This window comes from Bombus fervidus, chromosome 2 (assembly GCF_041682495.2).
Source record: "Bombus fervidus isolate BK054 chromosome 2, iyBomFerv1, whole genome shotgun sequence".
NCBI lineage: Eukaryota > Metazoa > Arthropoda > Insecta > Hymenoptera > Apidae > Bombus > Bombus fervidus.
Window position 1 is genome coordinate 5,524,411 of NC_091518.1, and position 22,153 is coordinate 5,546,563.

The 22,153-nt window shown below is 28.8% G+C and overlaps 4 protein-coding genes across 10 annotated transcripts; 2 read left to right on the top strand and 2 right to left on the bottom strand.

Annotated features, from left to right (window-relative positions):
- Positions 1 to 48: 48 nt before the first annotated feature.
- Ak1 (Adenylate kinase 1) lies at positions 49 to 10,544 on the bottom strand. Of its 5 annotated transcripts, none has more exons than XM_072014909.1 (5): positions 10,423 to 10,544; positions 6,088 to 6,369; positions 3,014 to 3,139; positions 1,221 to 1,406; positions 49 to 499 (listed from the first exon to the last, which is right to left on the bottom strand). In XM_072014909.1, exons 2-5 carry the CDS (start codon positions 6,271 to 6,273, stop codon positions 422 to 424), a joined length of 576 nt encoding a protein of 191 aa, XP_071871010.1. In that variant the 5' UTR covers positions 6,274 to 6,369; positions 10,423 to 10,544; the 3' UTR covers positions 49 to 421. The 5 variants fall into 5 exon arrangements, with proteins under 5 accessions (XP_071871010.1, XP_071870981.1, XP_071870991.1 ...); XM_072014880.1 differs by lacking the exon at positions 10,423 to 10,544 and adding an exon at positions 10,129 to 10,318; XM_072014890.1 differs by lacking the exon at positions 10,423 to 10,544 and adding an exon at positions 10,129 to 10,318 and having other exon boundaries at positions 6,088 to 6,384.
- A 744-nt stretch (positions 10,545 to 11,288) lies between these two features.
- On the top strand, positions 11,289 to 14,675 carry Cct7 (chaperonin containing TCP1 subunit 7). The gene is made up of 6 exons (XM_072014653.1): positions 11,289 to 11,445; positions 12,043 to 12,303; positions 12,535 to 12,864; positions 12,947 to 13,419; positions 13,490 to 13,759; positions 13,838 to 14,675. The coding sequence occupies exons 1-6, from the start codon at positions 11,443 to 11,445 to the stop codon at positions 14,127 to 14,129; spliced, it is 1,629 nt and encodes a 542-aa protein (XP_071870754.1). The 5' UTR covers positions 11,289 to 11,442; the 3' UTR covers positions 14,130 to 14,675.
- A 221-nt stretch (positions 14,676 to 14,896) lies between these two features.
- LOC139993216 (uncharacterized) lies at positions 14,897 to 22,038 on the top strand. The gene is made up of 7 exons (XM_072014728.1): positions 14,897 to 15,710; positions 15,787 to 15,888; positions 19,138 to 19,317; positions 19,423 to 19,685; positions 19,756 to 19,860; positions 19,938 to 20,100; positions 20,183 to 22,038. The coding sequence occupies exons 1-7, from the start codon at positions 15,245 to 15,247 to the stop codon at positions 20,341 to 20,343; spliced, it is 1,440 nt and encodes a 479-aa protein (XP_071870829.1). The 5' UTR covers positions 14,897 to 15,244; the 3' UTR covers positions 20,344 to 22,038.
- On the bottom strand, positions 16,309 to 18,984 carry LOC139993238 (mitochondrial protein C2orf69 homolog). Of its 3 annotated transcripts, none has more exons than XM_072014803.1 (6): positions 18,510 to 18,984; positions 18,283 to 18,417; positions 18,082 to 18,206; positions 17,860 to 18,010; positions 17,546 to 17,789; positions 16,309 to 17,454 (listed from the first exon to the last, which is right to left on the bottom strand). In XM_072014803.1, the coding sequence occupies exons 2-6, from the start codon at positions 18,409 to 18,411 to the stop codon at positions 17,252 to 17,254; spliced, it is 852 nt and encodes a 283-aa protein (XP_071870904.1). In that variant the 5' UTR covers positions 18,412 to 18,417; positions 18,510 to 18,984; the 3' UTR covers positions 16,309 to 17,251. The 3 variants fall into 3 exon arrangements, with proteins under 3 accessions (XP_071870904.1, XP_071870895.1, XP_071870885.1); XM_072014794.1 differs by having other exon boundaries at positions 18,283 to 18,416; positions 18,592 to 18,983; XM_072014784.1 differs by having other exon boundaries at positions 18,283 to 18,983.
- Positions 22,039 to 22,153: the final 115 nt, after the last annotated feature.

The window sequence follows — 22,153 nt, forward strand, 5'->3', positions numbered from 1 at the left end:
TCTTTGGAGAATGAGCTTTCCATGATCGTGAAATAGCGTAATTAATTAATTATTATTATTATTATTCGAAACAATCGATAAAATTACGAGCGATGTTATAACAATCAAACAATGAGGTATTTTCTAAGAAATATCGTGAATTATTTCGTTAACAGTTCTATTTTAACTCGTTATAGAATATATCACCAACAAGAACAGGTACTCTTTGGTATCTAGTATACGTATTCGACCGTTACTGTACGCCAAACTATCAAAACGTTGAATAAATCTTTCATAGATTTGTATAAACCAAATATTTGTATAAATATAAATGGATAAGAAACGTAATATATATTTTATATTTTGATCGTAGACTTCCAAGGAATTATATCGAATGATTTTGACGGTTTTATAGAACGATCTCTATGAGAGACTTCAGGATCTATTTCAATTTCAACAAAGCATCTAACGCTTTCGAAACTTCGGCGAATATGTCATCCACACTGCCTTCAGCATTGATCTACATGAAACATTGAAGAAGGTTCCATTATTGCGTCTATTCGTTATTAGGATTTGTTTATATTGAGTTGTTGGAAAAATTCGTAGCATTTTTAACAGTCGATCTATTTTATTCTTTACATTTAGTCTATTCTGCGTATCATATATACCCGATGAGATTTCCGGAAGAATTACTTATTATACATAAGCGTATACCTTTGCGGAACGCTGCTTGAACACAGTTACTACGTCTAATTGGACAACAAATACGTCGATTAAAGATAAAAAGTTGGTATTGATCGAGAAAACATACGTCGTTTGCCAACAACAACAAGAAAAAAGAAAGAAAAAAGAAGATTTATAAAGAAGAACAAGAGACTCTTTCGAAGAAGCAAACGATCACGAAACTACTTGATAAATCACTCGATGAAACTCGTCGAAGTGACGCATGTCATTCGTTTTCCATAAAGATCCAATACTTTCAAATTTTATAAAAATTGATATTGGGTAAAAGACGATGGACACCAAAATTATCATAATTTAACGTAATCGCTTACTGAAGTATGTAGGAGAAAACTATTTGTGAAAACGCAGAACAGCGCGAATTCCGATATCATGAAAGCTTACTATACATATACATGTACAATATGTACATATGTTCTTTCAAACTCCTTTTCACTACAAACTTTCCAAATAGCCCAATATATTGAAAAGAATTAGAAAATAATCGCACGAATACTCACTCTTAGAACTTTGTCTTTGTAATGATTAACGATTTCTCCATTTTTTACGTTAAATATCTGAATTCTCTTTTTGATCGTTTCAAGATTATCGTCAGCTCTTTGCGATACTGCTGCGCGCCCTAGTAGTCTCTTCTCTAATGTTTCGTTCGAGACATCGAAGAAAATGATTAAATCGACAGGACACACCTAAATTCATGAAAACACTGGCTATTAGTTTTGCTCTCTCTGTCTCTGTCTGTCTGTCTGTCTGTCTGTCTGTCTCTCTGTCTGTCTGTCTGTCTGTCTGTCTGTCTGTCTGTCTGTCTCTCTCTCTCTCTCTCTCTCTCTCTCTCTCTCTCTCTCTCTTTTACGTTACCAATTCCCAACTTTCCCTTCCATTCCATAACGTATTTCATAACTTTTGGTCCATTACTTTATAACACTTTAACACAGACAGTATTACGTATTTGCGTAATATACAGTGGACTCCCGTATAACGCGAGTTCTTACAACGCGAATCCCTATAACGCGCCAAATACATATAACAAAGCAGGATAATAAATTCATTGAAAGGATCGAACCTGTATGAATGAAGCTGATTCGACGATTGAAAATGAATATTTAATTCTAACAGAACGAAGACGTTGGAATGTGATTTTGGACGATTCGGACAGTGACTAACAATCAAAATTGTACAAGTATTTTTCAATTTAAAAAAATTTTTAAAAACATGATACATAAATTTATATAATTACATTTTTCGAAATAAGAGATTTTTACAAACGTTAATAATATGTTTTGTTTTTAATCATCTTCGTACATATGCCATTTATTTTTAAAATACCATCCTATTTGATGAAACATAGAAGATAAAAGTTGGCACAGCGATAATCATTTCAAACATGTTACTTGCTAGGTTATACGCGTTATGTGTGAGAAAACTTCCCGTGTAGCACGATTTCCTGTAACGCCAATTCATATAGCACGTAACGTATTAACCGTATTATACGAAAGTCTACTGTACACTGTAGGTGAATAAAAATATGTAAGTTCCACGGAAGTTTAGAAAAGTAAATAAATTTCTTTGCGTTATAACGTTACGACATAGACTCGTTGGTGTTTCGAAACTTCGATAATCTTTCTATTGGGAATTGCTAGTGCTTATTGCTATAATTAGTCTATGAATATTTACATTTATAAGAAATTTATTAGAAATGTACAGAATGTACGTAGTATCTATTATAAAGATACAGGATGTCTCATTTTTTCCCCGATATATTGTACCAAGTATATCAAATAGAAGAAAAAAAAAATCATACAAATCGCACAAGTATGATGGATAATTACTCATAAGTACTTCCTTTGAAAGGATTTTCATATTTTTAGGTTACGCACCTTTTCGTTAAAAAATTATTCTTTTTCTACTTTTCATTATTTATTTATACGCACAACAACATGAAACTTGCTCAGCCACTCATTGGATAAATCCAAGAATTTTATCGTATGTGGCATCTTTTTCTTTCAAATTGGTCATAAATGATAAACAACTGGAAATATTCACTAGAAATACGATAAAAAAAAGGTCCATAAATCTGTGGAATAAATTAAAAAGACACGGTTTTAAACCAAACCGTATATATCGATGACCAATGTTTCCTCGTGAGACATCTTGCAGTTATACATTATAAAACCATATACTTGAAACAGTATAAAACATTCGCTCATATAAACGTCAACGATTCTTTCTTATAAACATGTGTGGTCTAGTTATACATAATATGTAATATTTTTATAATCGTCGTGTTAATGCTTACTTTCTTTTCGAAAAGGAGACCTTGTTCTAATTCACGGGGATATCCGTCAATAAGAAATCCAGTTTTTGTAGCTTTTTCCTTCTTAGCCTTTTCCATCCGTTCTCTTATCAGATCCAGTACGATATCCTAGTAAAAAAAAAGAATAATATTTTTATACTTTTATGTCATGTAATCGTGCTATGTATATTTTAATTACAGCGTTCTCGTTTGTCTACTTTTTATTATTTGTTTTATTTTTATTTTTTAATAGGTTATGGATTACGAAAGTAGTTTAGGAAAAAGACAAAATACAAAAAAAGATCGTTGAAACTTTTATTAGCTATCATTTTGTCCATTTCTTAAAAAATAGGCCCATTCGAATATAGTTAATAATCTTTTCTACGTTCTTTTCCATCGTTTTCGCTCATCATATACGTCAAACGTATTCGTCCGATGTTAAAAAATACGCCATGTTCAAACAAAGTATGAAATAATGTAAAGATAATTCTGTGTTGGACGATCTTTTAAAAAATCTTTTAAATGTTTTACACAAAGTGTATACATATTTGCGATAAATATTTTCTAACTCGTACACACTACTTGTGCATTTTCCGTTCAAAATGTTTTCAAAATGGGAAATGAAACACATGACATACGTGTGTGTGTGTGCTATGTATACTATGTATTCCTGTCTATGTACACGATAGCTGTTTGAAAAATTTGAAAAAAAGAGTTTCGTAATATTTTCCAGGCTTACGTTCGTTCTTTTCAAGAACGAAACAACCGAATAGAATATAGTAATATAGAATGCAGTATTTTTTCCTATAATCAATAACTTAGAAGATAATCGCATGTAAAATTGACATTATGCGCGTCATTGAAATAATGATTTTTATGTTCGAAGGTTCAAGGGTATCCATCTTCCTTACCCAATCGACTTTAAATTTCGCACAGATTAGTGATTTTTATTAATGGAAACTGTTCCGGCAGTCCGTGCAAAACGAACTGTGAAAAAAATATTTTTGCCCAAGAGTAAAAGAGTATAAGTATAGTAACATTAGTGACGATCCTTAACCTATTCTCACCAGGGCTGGTCAAATGACCGGTTTCAAAATTTCATTAAAAATTGTACATTCATCGTTATTTCTTTCGTTCGTCTAACTTTATGTAAATTCTCATATTAACAAAAATCGAAGAATTGATTAATCAGATAATATAAGAATTTATATAAAGTTGGATGAATAAAAGAAATGTCGCCTTATTCGTTTCCAAAAGTATCGCTATTGTAGCTAACATTTTCTTGTATCGTGTCTAACTTGAAACCTCAAACCAACTGGCACGTTCGTCTCGAATACATCCCGGACCGTCCCTGTTCAGTGGTCGTATAAAAATACTAACGCGTAAACAGCACAAACACGAGACGGACACAGAACGGGTATCGCCGTGCGGAAATGGATCTTTAATAAGCTTGTGATTCATCTTCGGATAACAAATAAACCATCCATCGCCAGATAATATACAGGATGAGGCCGAATAAAAAGATAAGTACAAAATACGAAATAAAATTTTTTCATTTAAGGTCTAGTTTTCGAGAAAATCGAGTTTGAAAATTTATCAAGTATACTTGAACATGGCTAATTACCGACTGGATATGAGTAAATAATTGATAGGATGTTATCGTAGAAGCGAAAGTATGTACAAAATATAAAATAAAATATTTTCGTTCAAGACTTTATTTTCAAGAAAATAGAGTTCGAACATGTTTAGTTAGGAATCGATCTAGTACTTACACGCGTACGATGAATTTTCAAATTTATTTTTTCAGAAACAGAACGTCTTGAGAAAAAATTTTATTATACATTTTCCGTTTATTTTTACACGTAGAATGACCTTCTGTCGATTATACAGTTCTGTCTAGTCCGGAATTAGCTACATTCAAATATACTTGATAAATTTTCAAACTCGATTTTTTCGTAAACTAAGCCTTAAATGAAAAAATTTTATTCCATATCTTGCTCTTATTTTTTCATAAGGAATCACCTCGTGCTCGCTTGTGCGTATTATTTGGCCGCACCCTGTATATCTTGTTTATAACTTTATTGCTCTACGCTTGACGATTATTTTTGCAGACTTGTATCGACATTTCTTAAAACTCATATAACGTACAATGACGTACGCGAATTTTAATCATAGATACCAACTTCGACAGATAACAAAGTAAACAAAAATTCACCATTTTTTATGTATCGTTATATGTATGTGTAAGGAGAGTATTGGCATTTATTACGTATATACGTATAAGTATAGTTTCTATTTAAGTAAAATGAAAACAAAAATAGAAATTACTCGAGTAATTATAGCAATAATTGAATATTTTATAGTGAATAATAGATGATACATATATAATGTCACTATTTGATTAAAGACCTATTATCGATAGATAGATAATGTAGAAACCGACAGAGTAAAATCTGGAACAATCTAAAGATATTACATATGTATCTATATGCTTATAGCATTAATACATCGTTAAACAACGTCTGCATTATTTACATACTTCGATAACTCTCTGCCATTTATTTGGTATTAGGTAGCTTCGTAAGTGTTTTCCTAAAAAAAACTTATATCTCTTGACAATGAATTTCTTCATTTGAAATTTTTTCACCTAGCTTTTATTTTTTAAAAACTTTTGAGATATTCAGTTTGTTTATTATAAAAAAATGTTTTATCAAGATCAGAATATGAGTAAGATGAAATATTTTTTATGAGTAATTAATATTTTTTATTTACTATTATTATTTACTATTATTCCCTATACTTAATTGCTCTATCTTTAACCGATGTATTTGATATCCAGCCGCAAACAGTATCTATTATCGAGTAGAAGAATATTTAAATAACTCTCTTTTGATTCCATTTTCTCTATTTTTTGATTTATGGAGGTAGTCAGTAATGTGGCTTCTAAACGAGTCGTACAACGCGTAGGATATAACAAAACAAATCAACTGGCAAATACAATACGAATACTTTTCAAGCAATTCGCAAATTCATGGAATAATCTAACATCGTGTTTAACATTACGAAACATTATTTACCGTTGGGACAAATAAACCTTGGGACATGGTTTCCTGTAGCGAAGCTCCTCTGGGACTACCACTAGCAACTTCCTCTCGCAGTAGATCACCGCTGCTTATGTGAAAGAATCCATATTTTGCAATTATTCGTTCGCACTGTGTTCCTTTTCCACATCCTGGCCCACCGATTATCCAGACGGTCTTCATTCTCTCAAATTTTCCCGATGCTTCTCGTACAGTGGATATAAATTCTTGTTCGAGATATAACTTGCAAATGTCCGCTACTGCCGTCTGTTTTTCGTCCTAGCAAGAATGTACCTTTTGCCTATTAATTCAATTCCATCAGATTTTTAACATTATGATGGCGATCTGCTTGGTTAGTTTCCCTAAATGATCGATACGCGAATGTTCCACGGATGATTTCACGTTGCACCAATGTGAAATATTTCACAAATGAATTAATACACGTACATATGTATTCAATAAAGTATTTGCTACTAAAAGAATTCGCGCGTCATTGTATATGAAGATCACGAAAGAGGATCACACGACAAACTCGTTTTTCTTGAATTTCCGATTTTAATATCGCTTCACGACGAATTTGACTATGACAACACGATCGTGAAAGTGAAAACAAGCCAAAAGGCGTAACGAAATCTTGGCAAGGTTATAATACATATAAAGAGAGATGGGTAAGTCAAGCCGGAGTGGATACACTGATAAAAGAAGGAAAGCAAGCGAAGAAGATCCAGATACAGTGAAGGGTGTAAATTATAAATTCATTAGAACAACGGAAAGGAAAGAGGGAAGGAAGAAAGAAACGTGATAGCTGAAAGAAGATGTGACCTGTAAGGGAACAGATACGCTGAGACATCTATCTAGTGCAAGATTGTAGAAAAACAGAGGGAGAAATTAGCATAGAAGACGACGCGGAAAGTAGAGGAGGTGAAAAAAGGAAAGGTGAGGATAGAGGATTTTAGAATTCAGAATTTTAAACGAAGAAGGTTAAAGATTCGCGAACCATGCAATATCATGTGGATTACGATTACACTACTAGCCATTTCAAACGCTGATAACAACCTTTTTAATCTGTTAACTGCGAACTTTAGTATCAAAAATACCTTACGGTGTTCGCAGATAAAATCAAACAATGACGAGTATAGACGTCAAGCACAGTTAACTGGTTAAATACCTGGTTATCAGGGGATTAACAAAGATATTATATTCTAATTTTATTTAAGGTTTAGAAGCACGGTTTATATCTCTTTCTTATACCTCTTATTTATACTTATTACAATATATTTATATCTATTACGGCATTGATAGACTGCTTATAAGCAAGGTGTTTGCGTTTGAATGGATTATTATTATGAATTAGCATCCTTGCGATTAGCGAAAATCGTGAAAAGACTAGAAATGGAAAAAATTGTTACACTGCGTTTTAATGATCCATACAACAGACTGCGTCGATTCAATCTTTTTATATTCGCAATATTTTCCAAAAGACAAAGCTAATCTTTAACTTTTTGAATGACATTTAGTAATTACCCAAAACATACAAGTGCTTTTGGCAAGTGTTAATATTATCTTTTATTAAGATAGAAATATGATATATATATTTCATAACCGCTTTAATTAGAACCATCGATATGCATATATACAAACATTACGACTCGATCTAATAGATCTGATAGATTTACTGTTAAAAGTAAATAATAATTTCCGGACACAAGTGCTTCGATTAGAAACTTGCTTTTTATAGAAAATTTAATGTAATTAGTTTATACTAATACATTGATACCTATTGTATGCTTTCACTTAAGATGATAAAGCTGACTTTGAAATCTTTGAAACATTTCGAAATCTTTAAAAAAGACTCGCACAACATCCAATGTTACTGGACATTAATTCATTCTGCCATGAGAAATTCTTTTCCACGTTCAACTTCGTTACGTTCGATATTCTACGTATACATGTACACAAGTACGTATACTAAACAATGGGCTGTAAAAAATGATTTCACTGATTATATTAAAACGTTCTGAGAGGAAACATACTATTGCATTCTGTATAAAACAAGTGACATTAAAAGAGTTAAGAGAATATTGGTAAATAAATGAGCAAGATCTAAAAAAACAAATAATATATATATATATATATATATATATATATATTATTATATATATTATATTCATATATATATATATATATATAAATTTTACCTTGTTATTTCGATTCCCTTGATCAATATATTTACTTTGCTTCTAATATTCTCTCTAACCATGTATACTTCCCTTGAACTTTAAGGCAATTTTCATACATGAAGGTTTCATGATAGTAGGATTGAACGTTATACATTAGCTTCAGCCCAATGGCCACATAAATTAACGTTCGTATGCGTGATTGTGTTAAAAATACTTACTAGCGCTAAATTAAACTCATTCCCAGTCTCGAGTGCACATTATGTACGAAAGTACACATTTTTTTCTCTTTTCATCCACATTACGTTAAATTATGAATTTTTACATCGCGTTAAAATAGTAAGGAAAATCATTTGTAAGAATACGAATAAATACACAAGATATTTTTACACAGTTTAATATTTTTTATCGATTTTAAACGATAAAGTAATAATAAATAATATTAAATAATATTATTATTTTATCGTTTTCTTAATACTCGAGACAATATTACTTTTTTTATAATTTATTTTAATAAATCTAGATGCATGTTCAGCAATTTATATAATTTTGAAAACACTTGAGAAAAATACAGTATTTATTTGTACAGCTGACTTTGTTTATCAGATTGGCTGTTATTCCATCTCGAAATGATGATATCGCTTGAACGATAAACATGATAAGTATTTCATATTTGCTCGTAATAAGGAGATTGAAATTGGCACGTCCTCCGCGAAAGTAAGCTAGCCAAAAATTGTCAAAATTCTACAATTTCTATTATTAAGAAATAAATCAAATTGCCATACTATTATCGTTCGCGCTACATGTATCAAACTTCTCTATAGTATATGATTTCAATAGTTTTTTTCTTACGCTTTCTAACGCAAAAAATGCTCAAAACAGACAAAATTTGTTTTACATAACGATACGAAACTAAAGTTTCGTCAATTTCATTGCTGTTCGTATCTATAACTTCATTCTTATTTAAAATAAAACACAGCTAATTTATTTATAACAGCTAAAATATAGCTTATTTATGTACTAGATACGATTATATATTAAATTACGTATTACCTACCTACCGCACTCAAGTATAAATACGAGGACAAACGAAATATTTATTCATCTTAAAGAAAGAATACATGTATATATGAGAGCAAATATGAAATTTGTAATAACTTAAAATTTTTAACTGATAGTGTACTAAACGCACTGTTATATAAATTAACTCGATATTCATTGTGATAGCCACTTATTATTATCATTTTATTGTAACACATATTAAATAATTGAAATGATAACGGTAATGAAAGCAAAACGAAACAGTAAAAATGGCGCGACTGCAGAGCTATGAAAGCGCTATGCAGTATTTTAACAAGACAGAAAGAAACTATCGAAATAAATACAGCGACAATACATGTAACCGCTTACTTACTACTCAAGATCCATCAGATTCAAGATTTCACTATTAACTACTAAAAGTTAAGAGAATACTTAGTCAAAGCTTGTCCGTTAAAATTTTAAACATATCGATTTTTTATTGGCTCGTCGTCCTCAGGTGGGAGTGATTTTACGCATGTGCAATGATGTAACGTCAGCATCTTACATTCAAGATGAATACAATACAAGTACTGTGTTACATAGTTCATGTAACTCACATCCTTGGCACCTTGAATTTTCTACCATTGTTAATATTAGTACACGTAAATATCAATTTAAAAATGTATAAAATCATTTTAGGGACGACAAACGTGAAAAACTACAGCACACACACAATCATATATATAATGTAAAAATCACATTTAGAAGGATAAGCATATGGAATTATATTCGGGAGATGCGATACAAATTCTTTAAGTTTTAAATATTTATTTGCTTTTACCTCGACAATAAAATTATCTTGTTCCGAAACGTACACGAATATACGATTTCGTTGAATTACACTTAAAGTTAATAGTATCGCGCAACACAAGATATACACTTTTTAGAATTTTATCGTTAATTGCCGTCAGAATTGTCAGAAACTTGCGCGCCTCGCTTAAAAGCTCTAACACGACTAGATTAATTTCAGCGCTTACACTGGTCACTCAGGGCGCAGATTATGTAGGTGGTTGTATTGGCATTAGATGTACATATATATTATATATATATATAAAAGCATCCGGTCGAAACTTACAAAGCGAATGCTTATAATGTTTAAAAATAAATATGCGGTAAATGTTGGACCCCAGTTTCTATTCGTGTAATCGGATCACGAATTACACCCACGCCCTCCCAACCCCAACACTCCCCTTCGTACTGTTGACTGGTACCAGACTGTCAGCTGCTGACTCCAAATCTTGCGGTTTTCGTCTGCTTTTTGATGAACGAGCGAAATTTTCTCTTTGTTTAAATCAACGCCATCTGTCGCTTGTTGTAAAAAAGCTTACTAAAAGCTAAACTAGTGGAATGGTAATATTTATTACTTTATATATATTACTGTTAGGTAAAATAAAAGGCATACATGATATAACATTAAAAGATTGAAGCAAGACTAGAAAATACATTAATGTTATTACATAGATGTTATTTATTTTAATCATAGTTATTGTAAAAAAATTACGCTTCCAAAGTAGCATGAAACTTTTGCTATTAAAACGTTAATACGAGAGTACGTATATACATATTACGCTGTACTCGAAAACAATAATTTTGTACAAATTTCGTTTAAACGATTTCGAATATTCGACCTTTTATGATGAAGGTTATGTTGTAAAATATTAAAAACTAATAAAAGTAAAAAGCCGAATTATCATCTACTTTTTTCATTACTTTATTATATTTCCTATCCATTATTAAATCACAAAATGTTACGTAGTTAGGAATACAGTTAAAGTAATTGCATCAATATATACGTATTAAAATGTACATATATACATACTCTAACTTATGTAATATATTTATTTTATTTTTATATAATTATCTATTTCAAAAATTATAATTTAAATTATCTCAAATATTAACAGGTTTAAATTCGAGATTTTTATTGGTCAGCCATTTTTTATGAAGCTACTTCCGTTACGTGTGAATGATACCTAACGCTTGTATCCTAGTAGAATCATCTCGAATACTATTTACAGGTTACTGAAGTAACTTTACTCAAGCACAGTGACTAAAATTTTAAGAAACTGAAAAGTTATAACGTAGGTTTATAAAAATGGTAAGCTGAATAAATTTTTTATTTAAATTACAGAAAACCTAAAACTTTTACTAAAAAATATGAATTTAGATTTATATTACGAATTTTGTTATAAACCGCTGTATGTCGAAAATTAATATGATTTTATGTCAGCAAAATACAGTTATTTTTAATAATAACGGGGAATTCTATACAAATGAGTTATTAAGCTTAGAATACTAGTAAAGCGAAATACAGAAAAATGAGTATTGCATTATAGCTCTAACCTTATATGGAGATTAATTTCGGCTTACTCCCACAATGAGCATGTGGAAACAATATGATTAATAGGTGGTAGTATTTCTAAAGTTCCAATAAAAACTGATCAGTTTTACTTACTATAAATATTTAACGTGATAACAAAAGAAAAAAATATTGTTTCTTAATTCATTTGTCTTGCTGAAATCTGACAGACATCATTAGTTTTTTGCAGCCATAGTGTCATAAAAGCACATGTACATGTATTAAATATAAAATATTAAAAATGGGAAGATACATGAGAGTACATAATTATTGTTATTATAATCGTCATTAACAATGAATATTTAATTCATTCATATATGTGTATTTTTTTTTTAGCAACCTCAAATAATTTTACTTAAAGAAGGCACAGATGCATCACAAGGAAAACAACAGCTAATATCAAATATAAATGCATGTCAAATAATAGTAGATGCTGTTAGAACTACTTTAGGTCCTCGAGGGATGGATAAACTTATTGTTGATCAAAATGGAAAAGCAACTATTTCCAATGATGGTGCAACCATTTTAAAACTGCTGGAAATTGTTCATCCTGCAGCAAAGACCCTAGTTGATATTGCAAAGTCTCAAGATGCAGAGGTAAATAATATGTCATAAATATAAACTCTGTAAAAACTTAAAACGTGATGTGATCAAAATATAACATTACTAGTTAATATACAGAGAACAGTATGTTAAGAACCTATAGACTGGTAACATCTTGAAGATATGTAGTTATCTCAATAATGTTCAAACATTTTATTAAATTATATTCTATATTAAACTCGTAATTGTTTTATACATGCCTCAATTTTATCATTTATATTATAGGTTGGTGATGGTACTACGAGTGTAGTTTTATTAGCAGGAGAATTCTTGAAACAAATGAAACCATTTATTGAAGAAGGAGTACATCCACGTATAATGATTAAAGCTCTTCGTCTTGCACTTCAAGTAGCAATTGAAAAAATAAATGCAGTAAGTGTAAAGATAGATAAGTCTGACCAAACAAAACTAGTGGAACTTTTAGAAGAGTGTGCAGCTACATCTATGAGTTCAAAATTAATTCATCAGCAAAAGGAGTTTTTCAGTCGTATGGTTGTAAAAGCTGTCATGATGCTTGATGAGATGTTACCTCTCAATATGATCGGTATCAAAAAGGTAAATTTATTTGAAAGCTAATTTACACAATATTGTGAAAAATGCTAAGTTACATTTGTTTATTATTGCACATATTATATAGGTTTCCGGTGGAGCATTGGAAGATTCAGAATTGATTAAAGGTGTAGCTTTTAAGAAAACATTTTCGTATGCTGGATTTGAAATGCAACCTAAGAAATATCAAGATTGTAAAATCGCTCTATTAAATATAGAATTAGAACTTAAAGCAGAAAGAGACAATGCTGAAATACGTGTGGATAATGTTATGGAATATCAAAAAATAGTTGATGCTGAATGGCAAATTTTATATGACAAGCTTGACAAGATTCACAAGAGTGGAGCGCAAGTAGTATTATCGAAATTACCAATCGGTGATGTCGCTACGCAATATTTCGCAGATCGAGACATGTTCTGCGCAGGTAGAGTTCCTGAAGAGGATTTAAAAAGGACAATGAAAGCATGTGGTGGAAGTATTCTAACAACTGTACATGACATCAAAGAATCAGATCTTGGTAGATGTGAAGTGTTTGAGGAAAGACAAATTGGAGGAGAAAGGTATTTTAAATGCAACAAATAATCAGACATTAATAATTAATGATTATTATATCAAAATAATTATTTTTAGATTTAATTTCTTCTATGAAGGATCACGTGCTAAAACATGTACATTTATACTTCGCGGAGGAGCAGAACAATTTTTAGAAGAAACGGAAAGATCTTTGCATGATGCTATCATGGTTGTTAGACGTTTGTTTAAAACAAATGCCTATGTAGCTGGTGGTGGAGCTATTGAGATGGAACTGTCGAAAACATTACGAGACTATTCTCGTGTAATAGCAGGAAAAGAACAACTTTTAATTGGAGCAATAGCTCGTGCACTTGAGGTTATTCCAAGGTACGTATTTTAGTTCAACTTTTATTTTAACATTTATAATTTTAATTTTTTAAAAAATAATAATTATATTAATTTCAGACAACTATGCGATAACGCTGGTTTTGATGCAACAAATATTTTGAACAAATTGCGACAGAAACAACATAAAGGCATGCATACTTATGGTGTTGATATCAACACCGAAGACATTGGTGATAATATGTTGGCTTATGTGTGGGAACCTGCTGTAGTAAAAATCAATGCCTTAACAGCTGCAACTGAAGCAGCATGTCTTATTTTATCTGTTGATGAAACTATAAAAAACCCCAAAAGTAGTCAGGATAATGGACCACATGCTCCAATGGGTCGTGGCATGGGAAGACCAATGTAATAATAAATCGCTTTATTAACTTAAAAAAAACATGTGCTAATGTATTGCAACAATCCGCTTATATCATTACAAATTATTCAACACAATTTTTACATTCTTCTTTTCTATATTGTAATATAAGATAAAATGAATTTTAAAGTCTTGTTCCGGGAATAATTCAATATTTTATCGCAAAAATTACAATCAGGATAATATAGTAACATAATATTATGTTTATCGTATTTTATATATGTACAAGTTACAAGAATACCCACTTTTCATTTATAAAATTGTAAACTACTGATTTAATTGCGAAATTTAATATTAAAAGGAAAAATTCTTTGTATGCTTCGCAAAAAATTAAAAGAACATGAAAATATCGTCATTACATTATTGACCTTATAAATGATAAGATCAACGGTAACGGTAACTACTGCTTATTTGTTATTAAATTTCGCCGTCATTGTATTACGAAATTCACAAATAGGTCTCGATTTAGTTTTAATGTAACATTTTACATTTGCTTACCATTTTTAATAAAAAGCATTTCCTGTTTCACAAGTTTAAGAGTGTTAGGATAAAAACATAACAATTTTGTTCATTATCCTTACCTTACATTATCCCTAAAATACCTGTATTCTTAATTTAAATATTAAAACGTTTTCACTGTAAGCTTATTCTAGGAATAAAAATTTTCACTAAAAGCTTTTATGAAGAGTATCACTGTTACCATAGTAGCAATTAAAATGACAATTATGTTAATATCAAAGTTTGTGTTTAATTACGAATCGTTAACCTTCCGAGGCGAAATTCGAACTGTTTCGATAATTGGAGTTGTCGATGACTTGTAGATTTGTAGACAACTTCATTTGTGTAATCAGTTTATAATAGATTAATTTTGACTTGTTCGAATTTGAAGGAAACAGAATGAGTTACATGCTGTTTGTAAATAAAGCCTGGTGTGAATGGTGTGATTGTTAATTATGAAAAACATATATTTTATGTGAATTTGTTATAAGATATATGAAACATATACTTGAAAAAAGAAACTACCCAATTAATATGAACAAAATTTTGATTTAACAAAAAAGTATTACTTACAACTTTTTTCCAATTAGTATAGGGAATTGGTAAATATGAAAATCGAAAGATTTTGGAAACGTCGATTTTTGCGAAAAAAGTTGAAGTATACATTAATTTGTGTATTCATAGTTTCTATTATTTTCGTTGCTTATCAGTTAGTTTACTTTAAAAAACTTAATCAAGCGATCGTAGGAAAATACATTAGTGGATCTGTACGAACAACTAATTATAGCGATGGTAAAATGAGTTCAAGATGGAATGAACCATTGCATTCAAAATTACTTCGCGATAAAAGAGGTCGAACTGTATCGTTACATGGAACGCGTGATCAAGATATTTCAAAATACTTGCCAAATGTACGGGGGAAATTTGTTTGTTTTACCTCAAAAGACGAAATAGACTTTTTTAAAATTAATGATAACTACTGTGATTGTCCTTTGGATGGTAGTGATGAGCCTGGTACCAATGCATGTAATAATGGTGTCTTTAATTGTGAACTTTCATCCTTGCAATTTATAGGTATACTTAATAATTTAAATTTTATTATATAATATTTAGTTTTCTATTAATGACATTATGATTATTTTTGAACAAGTCCCAATAAAAATACCATCTTATAAAGTTAATGATGGATATTGTGATTGTTGCGATGGATCTGATGAATGGGCTGAAGTTAAATTATCACACTTAAATAATGGTAATTATTTTTATTATGGAAACTATATAAATTTAATTATTTAACAACAATTTGTTTCAGAATCTGGAAGTATAATTTACTATCATACAAAATGTTCAAATAGATGCTAGGAAAATTCAAATTAATATCACAGAATATTTATTTTGTATGGATTATTATTTAAATTAATATCTCTATATTGTAGATAAAACATTACAGTGTATCAAAGTTATTTTCTAAAATTTTCTTGTAAAATTTATATATTACTTGTAATATTATATAATATTAAGGGTATGTTATTTAAGTTGTTGAAAAGATATTTCAAAATTTTGTAAAAATATTGTTTTAGATGATGTATTAATAATATGTTATAAAATTTGTTATAAAATATATTTTATGTTCATATTAAGTTATCATATGAAAATAATATTTTAGCATTAAAACATATAATGCTACATATATTATCGATATTTATTTTTATATTCACATTTTATACATGCATAAATGTCGAATTAAAGAGCTAAATGCGATTTATAAAAAGAATTTCAATATAAATTATAATTAAAATTTTATATCATCTTGTTACAATTATGGATTTCCTTATTCATTTGCTGTATGAATATACAATTTTTTAATTATACAGGGTGATACCGGGCGAGTGATACAACCGGGCTGGTGATGATTCTATATGAAAAAATAAGCCGAAAATATAGAATAAAATTTTTTCATGCAATGCTTTCTTTCCGAGAAAATCGGATTTACTCGAATATATTTAAACTTGGCTAAGTACCGACTAGATATGAGCAAATGAGCAGGAGGTTATTCTATATACGAAAATAAGTTAAAAATAAAATAATGTAAAATCAAACATGGTCGATTAAGAACCTGGTCTTGTACAAGCGCAAGATACATTTTCAAATCTATTTTTTTCTGAGACAAAGCTTCCTGCAGAAAGATTTGTTTTATATTTTCGACTTATTTTCATATGCAGTTTAGCCTCCTGTCGATTATTTATTCCTCTTCAGTCCGGTATTAGCCAAGTTTAAGCATACTTTTCAAATCTTCAAATTTGATTTTCTCGAAAACGGAGCGTCATATGAAAAAAATTCATCCTACATTTTCGACTTATCTTTTCACATAGAGTCATCTTCTACCCGATTGCACATCCCTTCAGCCTCTCCCTTATGTGGTAATACAAAATTGATATTTTATACTTAATTCAAATAATTCTATCATAGGCTCTACCATAAAAAAAATTTCTATGAAATGTGATACTGTACTTAAGAAGTTCATATATTTTCATATCACCTAATTAATGAAATAAAACATCCGTTTACATCCATTTAATGTTATCACTATAAATAACGTTACTGTGTAAATAACATTATTGTGTATAATTCCGAATAGCTTTAAGAACATTAAAATGATTTTGTAAACTTCTTGTCTTATCTGCGAAATGTAAAGTTCGTTTTATAGGAATTCCTAAATTTCGTAAAGTATTACAAAAATGGCTTTCTTCTTCACCAATCCATGGACGATGAGAATCTTGAACTTGATATGGCGTAACATGAACATTAACATCTATCCCTACAATAATATATATCAACGTTTAATATAAAGTTAACAAAGCACTTAATAAATATATTGTAAAGGCTTCAACCTCAATAAATAGTATTACTTAAGTTTGCAAAAGATTCTAATATGGATTTTTCCACAATCCATGTATCCTTAGAGCCTGCGTGTCCACCATCCAACCACCACATGCTTTCAATGAGACGTATAAAGTTATTAATTTCAATATCAGGATCTAATTTATTTTGGTAATAATGAAACTCGTGGAGTAATTGATTTAAAACAATACAACCTTTGCTAAAGCCAACTAATGTTAGTTTTGCTTTCTCAATATTCAAGTGAGTAAGTTCCTAAACATCAAATATATTTGTATCAATTAAAAGTTATAAATTTACAGTTCATAATTTATAGTATGTATACCTTGTCTGTATTATATATATTAATTCTATTTACAAAAGATTTAAGTAATTCTTGTAAATGTTTTAAAGCATTATGCGTTGGACAAAATACTGGTATACCATATTCTTTTGATGGTACAAAGTTATCAAAATAACTTAACGTTTCTAATACCCTAAAACAATATTGCAGCTAATAATAATAAAAATCAAATATGTCATTTTTAACATAGCTTATAAATATCACCTAGATGGTCGAATTAAAAACACATGTTTTTTAGGAAAGCTAATAGTAAGTATTTTGGCTGTATTTTCTAAACTCCATTCTATATACGTTTTGCTACCTGCATGTTCCATGTTTTCTTGAGTGTCCTATAATAAAAATGTGTTCATATAAATGTTTATACACTGTACTATATTATTGTTTAATATAGTACATTTTATGTACCTGAATATCACCTCCAAAATATAAAAGAACATCCTGACATGATGGTAATATCGGACGTGAATAAATTATATCATCACATCGACCGATAATTCCGGGAACATTTTTCCAAATCCAAATTTTAGATGACATAATGTTCCGAGATGATTTTATGCAATAAGGTTAGAATAAAAGTAAGTATAATAAATTACATTATTATATTCATCCAATTTGTGAATATAACAAATTACATTATGATATTCTCCCAATTTGTGAATATAACAAATTACATTATCGCAAAATTATTTTATAATTCCTTCACAATTATACACATTTGTTTAATGCTAATGTCTACTACATAATAATACGAACATTAGTGCTAAAGAACGGCGGATTTATTAAATGGCTGTAATATTGTAGTTTTACTTGAATTTATATTTTTAACAATTTAGTACTTCAATATAGCTGTTCCTGTTGAATAAAATTTCTGTTACATATACGTAAGACGTGGAATATGATCAAATTTACTTAAGGATTCTATAATTTTTTGTAATGCCAAAGCATATGATCTTTGTGTTGCAATAACAAAACAATATGCATTTAAATTTTTATATAAAATGGAGTTAATATAATTATTTTGAGTATAAAACATATGTATGCAAATTATGTACAATTTTAAAAGTACCATTTTGAATTTGAGTTTCGTCGTGAATAAAGTTCAACAATTATTACGTAAGATATAACAAAAATAGAGAACGTCACTTCCAATTTTTATTACGTTTACAGTAAATGTTAAATATTTTAATATTATTTAAATAATCAAAATTATGTGCCTTTAAATTGTGTGACGTAACCCAGATCTATACGTATCTTTTTCAGTTCTAAAAAGATATAAATCAAAGCTAGTCATGCACTGTGATTCAAACTTTACAACGGGATCCTCTGTGTGGGATCCTCTTCAAATATTTAATTATCATACACATTACAAGTACGCTGTTGTTATACTGAACAGTCCACTTTATTGGAAAGATAATACTTTACTTCAAATTTGGAAAAGAGGTATGTTTCCTGTGCTTAAAACTAGTTGAATAGCAAATAAAGAAGATTACATATATTTGGCAATCTTTGTTAAAAATAATTCATTCAGAAGCATATGTTATTCAGCTCAGGTTAATGTTACTGTTGATGGTGGAACGTACAGATGGCTACATTATTTAGAAGAGCAAGGTATTGATTTATTAAATGGAAATAATACTGAATATGTACCAAATTTAATTACTGGTGATATGGATAGTTGTTCTCCTTTAATTCTTGAAAAACTAAAGAGTATGGGCTCAATGATTATTAAAACACCTGATCAAGATCACACAGATTATACGAAAGCTTTGCTTCAATTGGGACAATATGCTAAAAAAGAAGATATAAAGGTAATGTAGGATATTTTATAAGATTTTTTGAGTGAATTATACTCAATAATGATACGATTACTGTTTACAGCTAAATGGAATATACGTGTTTGCAGACACTTCAGGGAGATTTGATCATATCATGGGAAATATTAATACACTTTATAGAAGCGATAAGATTATTGAACATGTACAAGTAATTATTACTTATTTAATTGTAACTTAGATTTATTTTAAGATACTTTCATTTATTAAATTTTATGTATTTTTTAGGTGATTCAAATTGCAAACAATTCATTGACATGGGTTTTAAGACCAGGTCTTCACAGTATAATCATTCCTAAAATTTTGGTAGAAAACAATAGCTGGTGTGGACTGTTACCAGTTGGTGCACCTGTTAACTGTATAATAACAACTGGTTTGAAATGGAATTTAAGTATGTATTGACCAATATAATGAAAGTGATATGTTTGAATCGGTTCAGTATTATAGGAAAAAAAATATGTTTCATCTCTTAGACAATGCAACATTACAATTTGGGAGTCTTGTGAGTTCTTCAAATACATATGACAATTGCTCTGAAGTAACTATAAATACAGATTCACCAGTGATATGGACTATGGGTATAGAACCACTTCAAAAGAGTACAAGTAATTATGAAATATCACAAAATACTTGATGGCATTCTATGTTAATCGTTTTTCAATATTTTCTGTACATTGGAAAATATGTGTTATAGAATTAATAATATTTATAATACTATAATATAATAATATGTACTTGAATATTTTCTAAAGTTGCTGTATATTCTATTGCAATTGATCAATTTCTTTATAATAGAGAAAGCTAGACAGATTTCTCTGAATTCAAATTACAAAAATATCAAAGTAGATATTTTTTTATTTGTTCAGCATAATTTAGGTTAATGGGTTTATGGAATGTTAGATATTTTTTATATAAAGTTTTAAAAGTTCAAGAGTAATATTTTAAGATTTTGAAACTTTAGGTCTTACTAAAAACGTTTTATTTTTTTATTATACGATTTTAAAAATATGTTATGCTTGTTGTTTAAATAACATGTAAAAGAAATGTATATACTAGATATATATATTAGACTCTTTGTTAATAACTCAAGTGGTACATTTGTTCTTTTCAACCATAATAATATGTGATTGAAAAGTAGAAAATTTATAAGATAAAGGTAAACTTTTTAAGTTTATTATTTAATGCTAGTGTTTATTACCATGACAAAATTTGCAAAGGTAATTTATAATTTTAATAATTTTAATCTTAATATATTATTGATATTAAACATGTAAATATGTTTGATCATTTTTTAATTTATATGTACTTAATAAAAGCTAAAATTTAATTAAAATAATACACTAAAACTCTTTGGTATATTATTTAATTATTTAATAATATTTGGTATAAGTAATAGTGTACATATAAAAAAAGATGAAAATTCAAATTTACTACAATAGTTCCTCTTTAATTTGAAAATTCTATTTAAAAGCTGAATTTTTATATGACATAAAATAGAATTGTATTTAAGAATTGTACTTAAGAAAATTATTTGTATAACTGTTATAAAAGATTATTTCAAAGCATTAAATAATTTATAGTAATCTTGAATCCAGGTAAATTTTCGAAAAGGACAAAGAGAAGGAAAGTTTATATATAAAACCAAATTCTATTGACTATAAATCATGAAATCTAAAACTAGTATTTTCTATATTTCCCTAAATTTCACACTTTAAATTATTAGTAACAGTATACTATATTTTTGGTTTAATACATAATGAAAATATGATAAAATTGACATATTCTTTAAATGTTTCCTATGTTTTATCTTAGTCTTTTCTTTCGAGGTTGTATAACAATTAGGAACATACATATGTATATAATTTGTATATAATATGTATATTGTATATGATCTATAGTAATTAGACATTTGATCAATGATTAGTTAGTCAAAATAATATTAATAAGTACCAGTCAATTGAGTGTTTCTCAATTAAATCAAGCATATTGATAACTGCCACTATTTATGAATAGTCGTATGAAATAAATTTTTAAATTATGGATTTATGCATGCTCAATAACAATGATAATGTTAAAAATTGAAAAAATTAATGTTATAAAGGTCGGAAAATTATTAACTGTTTGAGTATATGTATATACGCACATGAACAAAAATGATAATTAGTTATCTTTATTTTGTTTAAAAAATAACAAATTATACTATTGCACATATTCAGATGTAATTAAGTAAATAACGTCAATTCAAAATATGTATTTATTTATATTTATTGTATATAACACCAATTATAGACTATGGATTTTGTAATTAAAAAATGTCAATACATAAGAATCTCGAATTTCAATTCTTTGTCACTTAACATTTTTCAGTTTTTAGAATTAATATTATCATTTTATAATTTTTAATCCCATATAAATTGGATAGAAAAGACTCTTAATATGTATGA

Bases quoted from the DNA above. Each gene is read 5' to 3' on its own strand.
- Ak1 (XM_072014909.1), bottom strand. From the start codon at position 6,273: ATGAAGACCGTCTGGATAATCGGTGGGCCAGGATGTGGAAAAGGAACA. The intron at 1,407-3,013 runs GTAAGCATTAAC...TCATGAATTTAG, and splicing joins GTCTCCTTTTCGAAAAGAAA to GTGTGTCCTGTCGATTTAAT. The intron at 500-1,220 runs GTGAGTATTCGT...TGTTTCATGTAG, and splicing joins ACAAAGACAAAGTTCTAAGA to ATCAATGCTGAAGGCAGTGT.
- Cct7 (XM_072014653.1), top strand. The intron at 12,865-12,946 runs GTAAATTTATTT...CATATTATATAG, and splicing joins ATATGATCGGTATCAAAAAG to GTTTCCGGTGGAGCATTGGA. The intron at 13,420-13,489 runs GTATTTTAAATG...AATTATTTTTAG, and splicing joins AGACAAATTGGAGGAGAAAG to ATTTAATTTCTTCTATGAAG.
- LOC139993216 (XM_072014728.1), top strand. From the start codon at position 15,245: ATGAAAATCGAAAGATTTTGGAAACGTCGATTTTTGCGAAAAAAGTTG. The intron at 15,711-15,786 runs GTATACTTAATA...TTTTTGAACAAG, and splicing joins TTCATCCTTGCAATTTATAG to TCCCAATAAAAATACCATCT. The intron at 19,861-19,937 runs GTAATTATTACT...TGTATTTTTTAG, and splicing joins AGATTATTGAACATGTACAA to GTGATTCAAATTGCAAACAA.
- LOC139993238 (XM_072014803.1), bottom strand. From the start codon at position 18,411: ATGTCATCTAAAATTTGGATTTGGAAAAATGTTCCCGGAATTATCGGT. The intron at 18,207-18,282 runs GTACATAAAATG...TTTTTATTATAG, and splicing joins ATTTTGGAGGTGATATTCAG to GACACTCAAGAAAACATGGA. The intron at 17,455-17,545 runs GTAATACTATTT...ATATTATTGTAG, and splicing joins AGAATCTTTTGCAAACTTAA to GGATAGATGTTAATGTTCAT.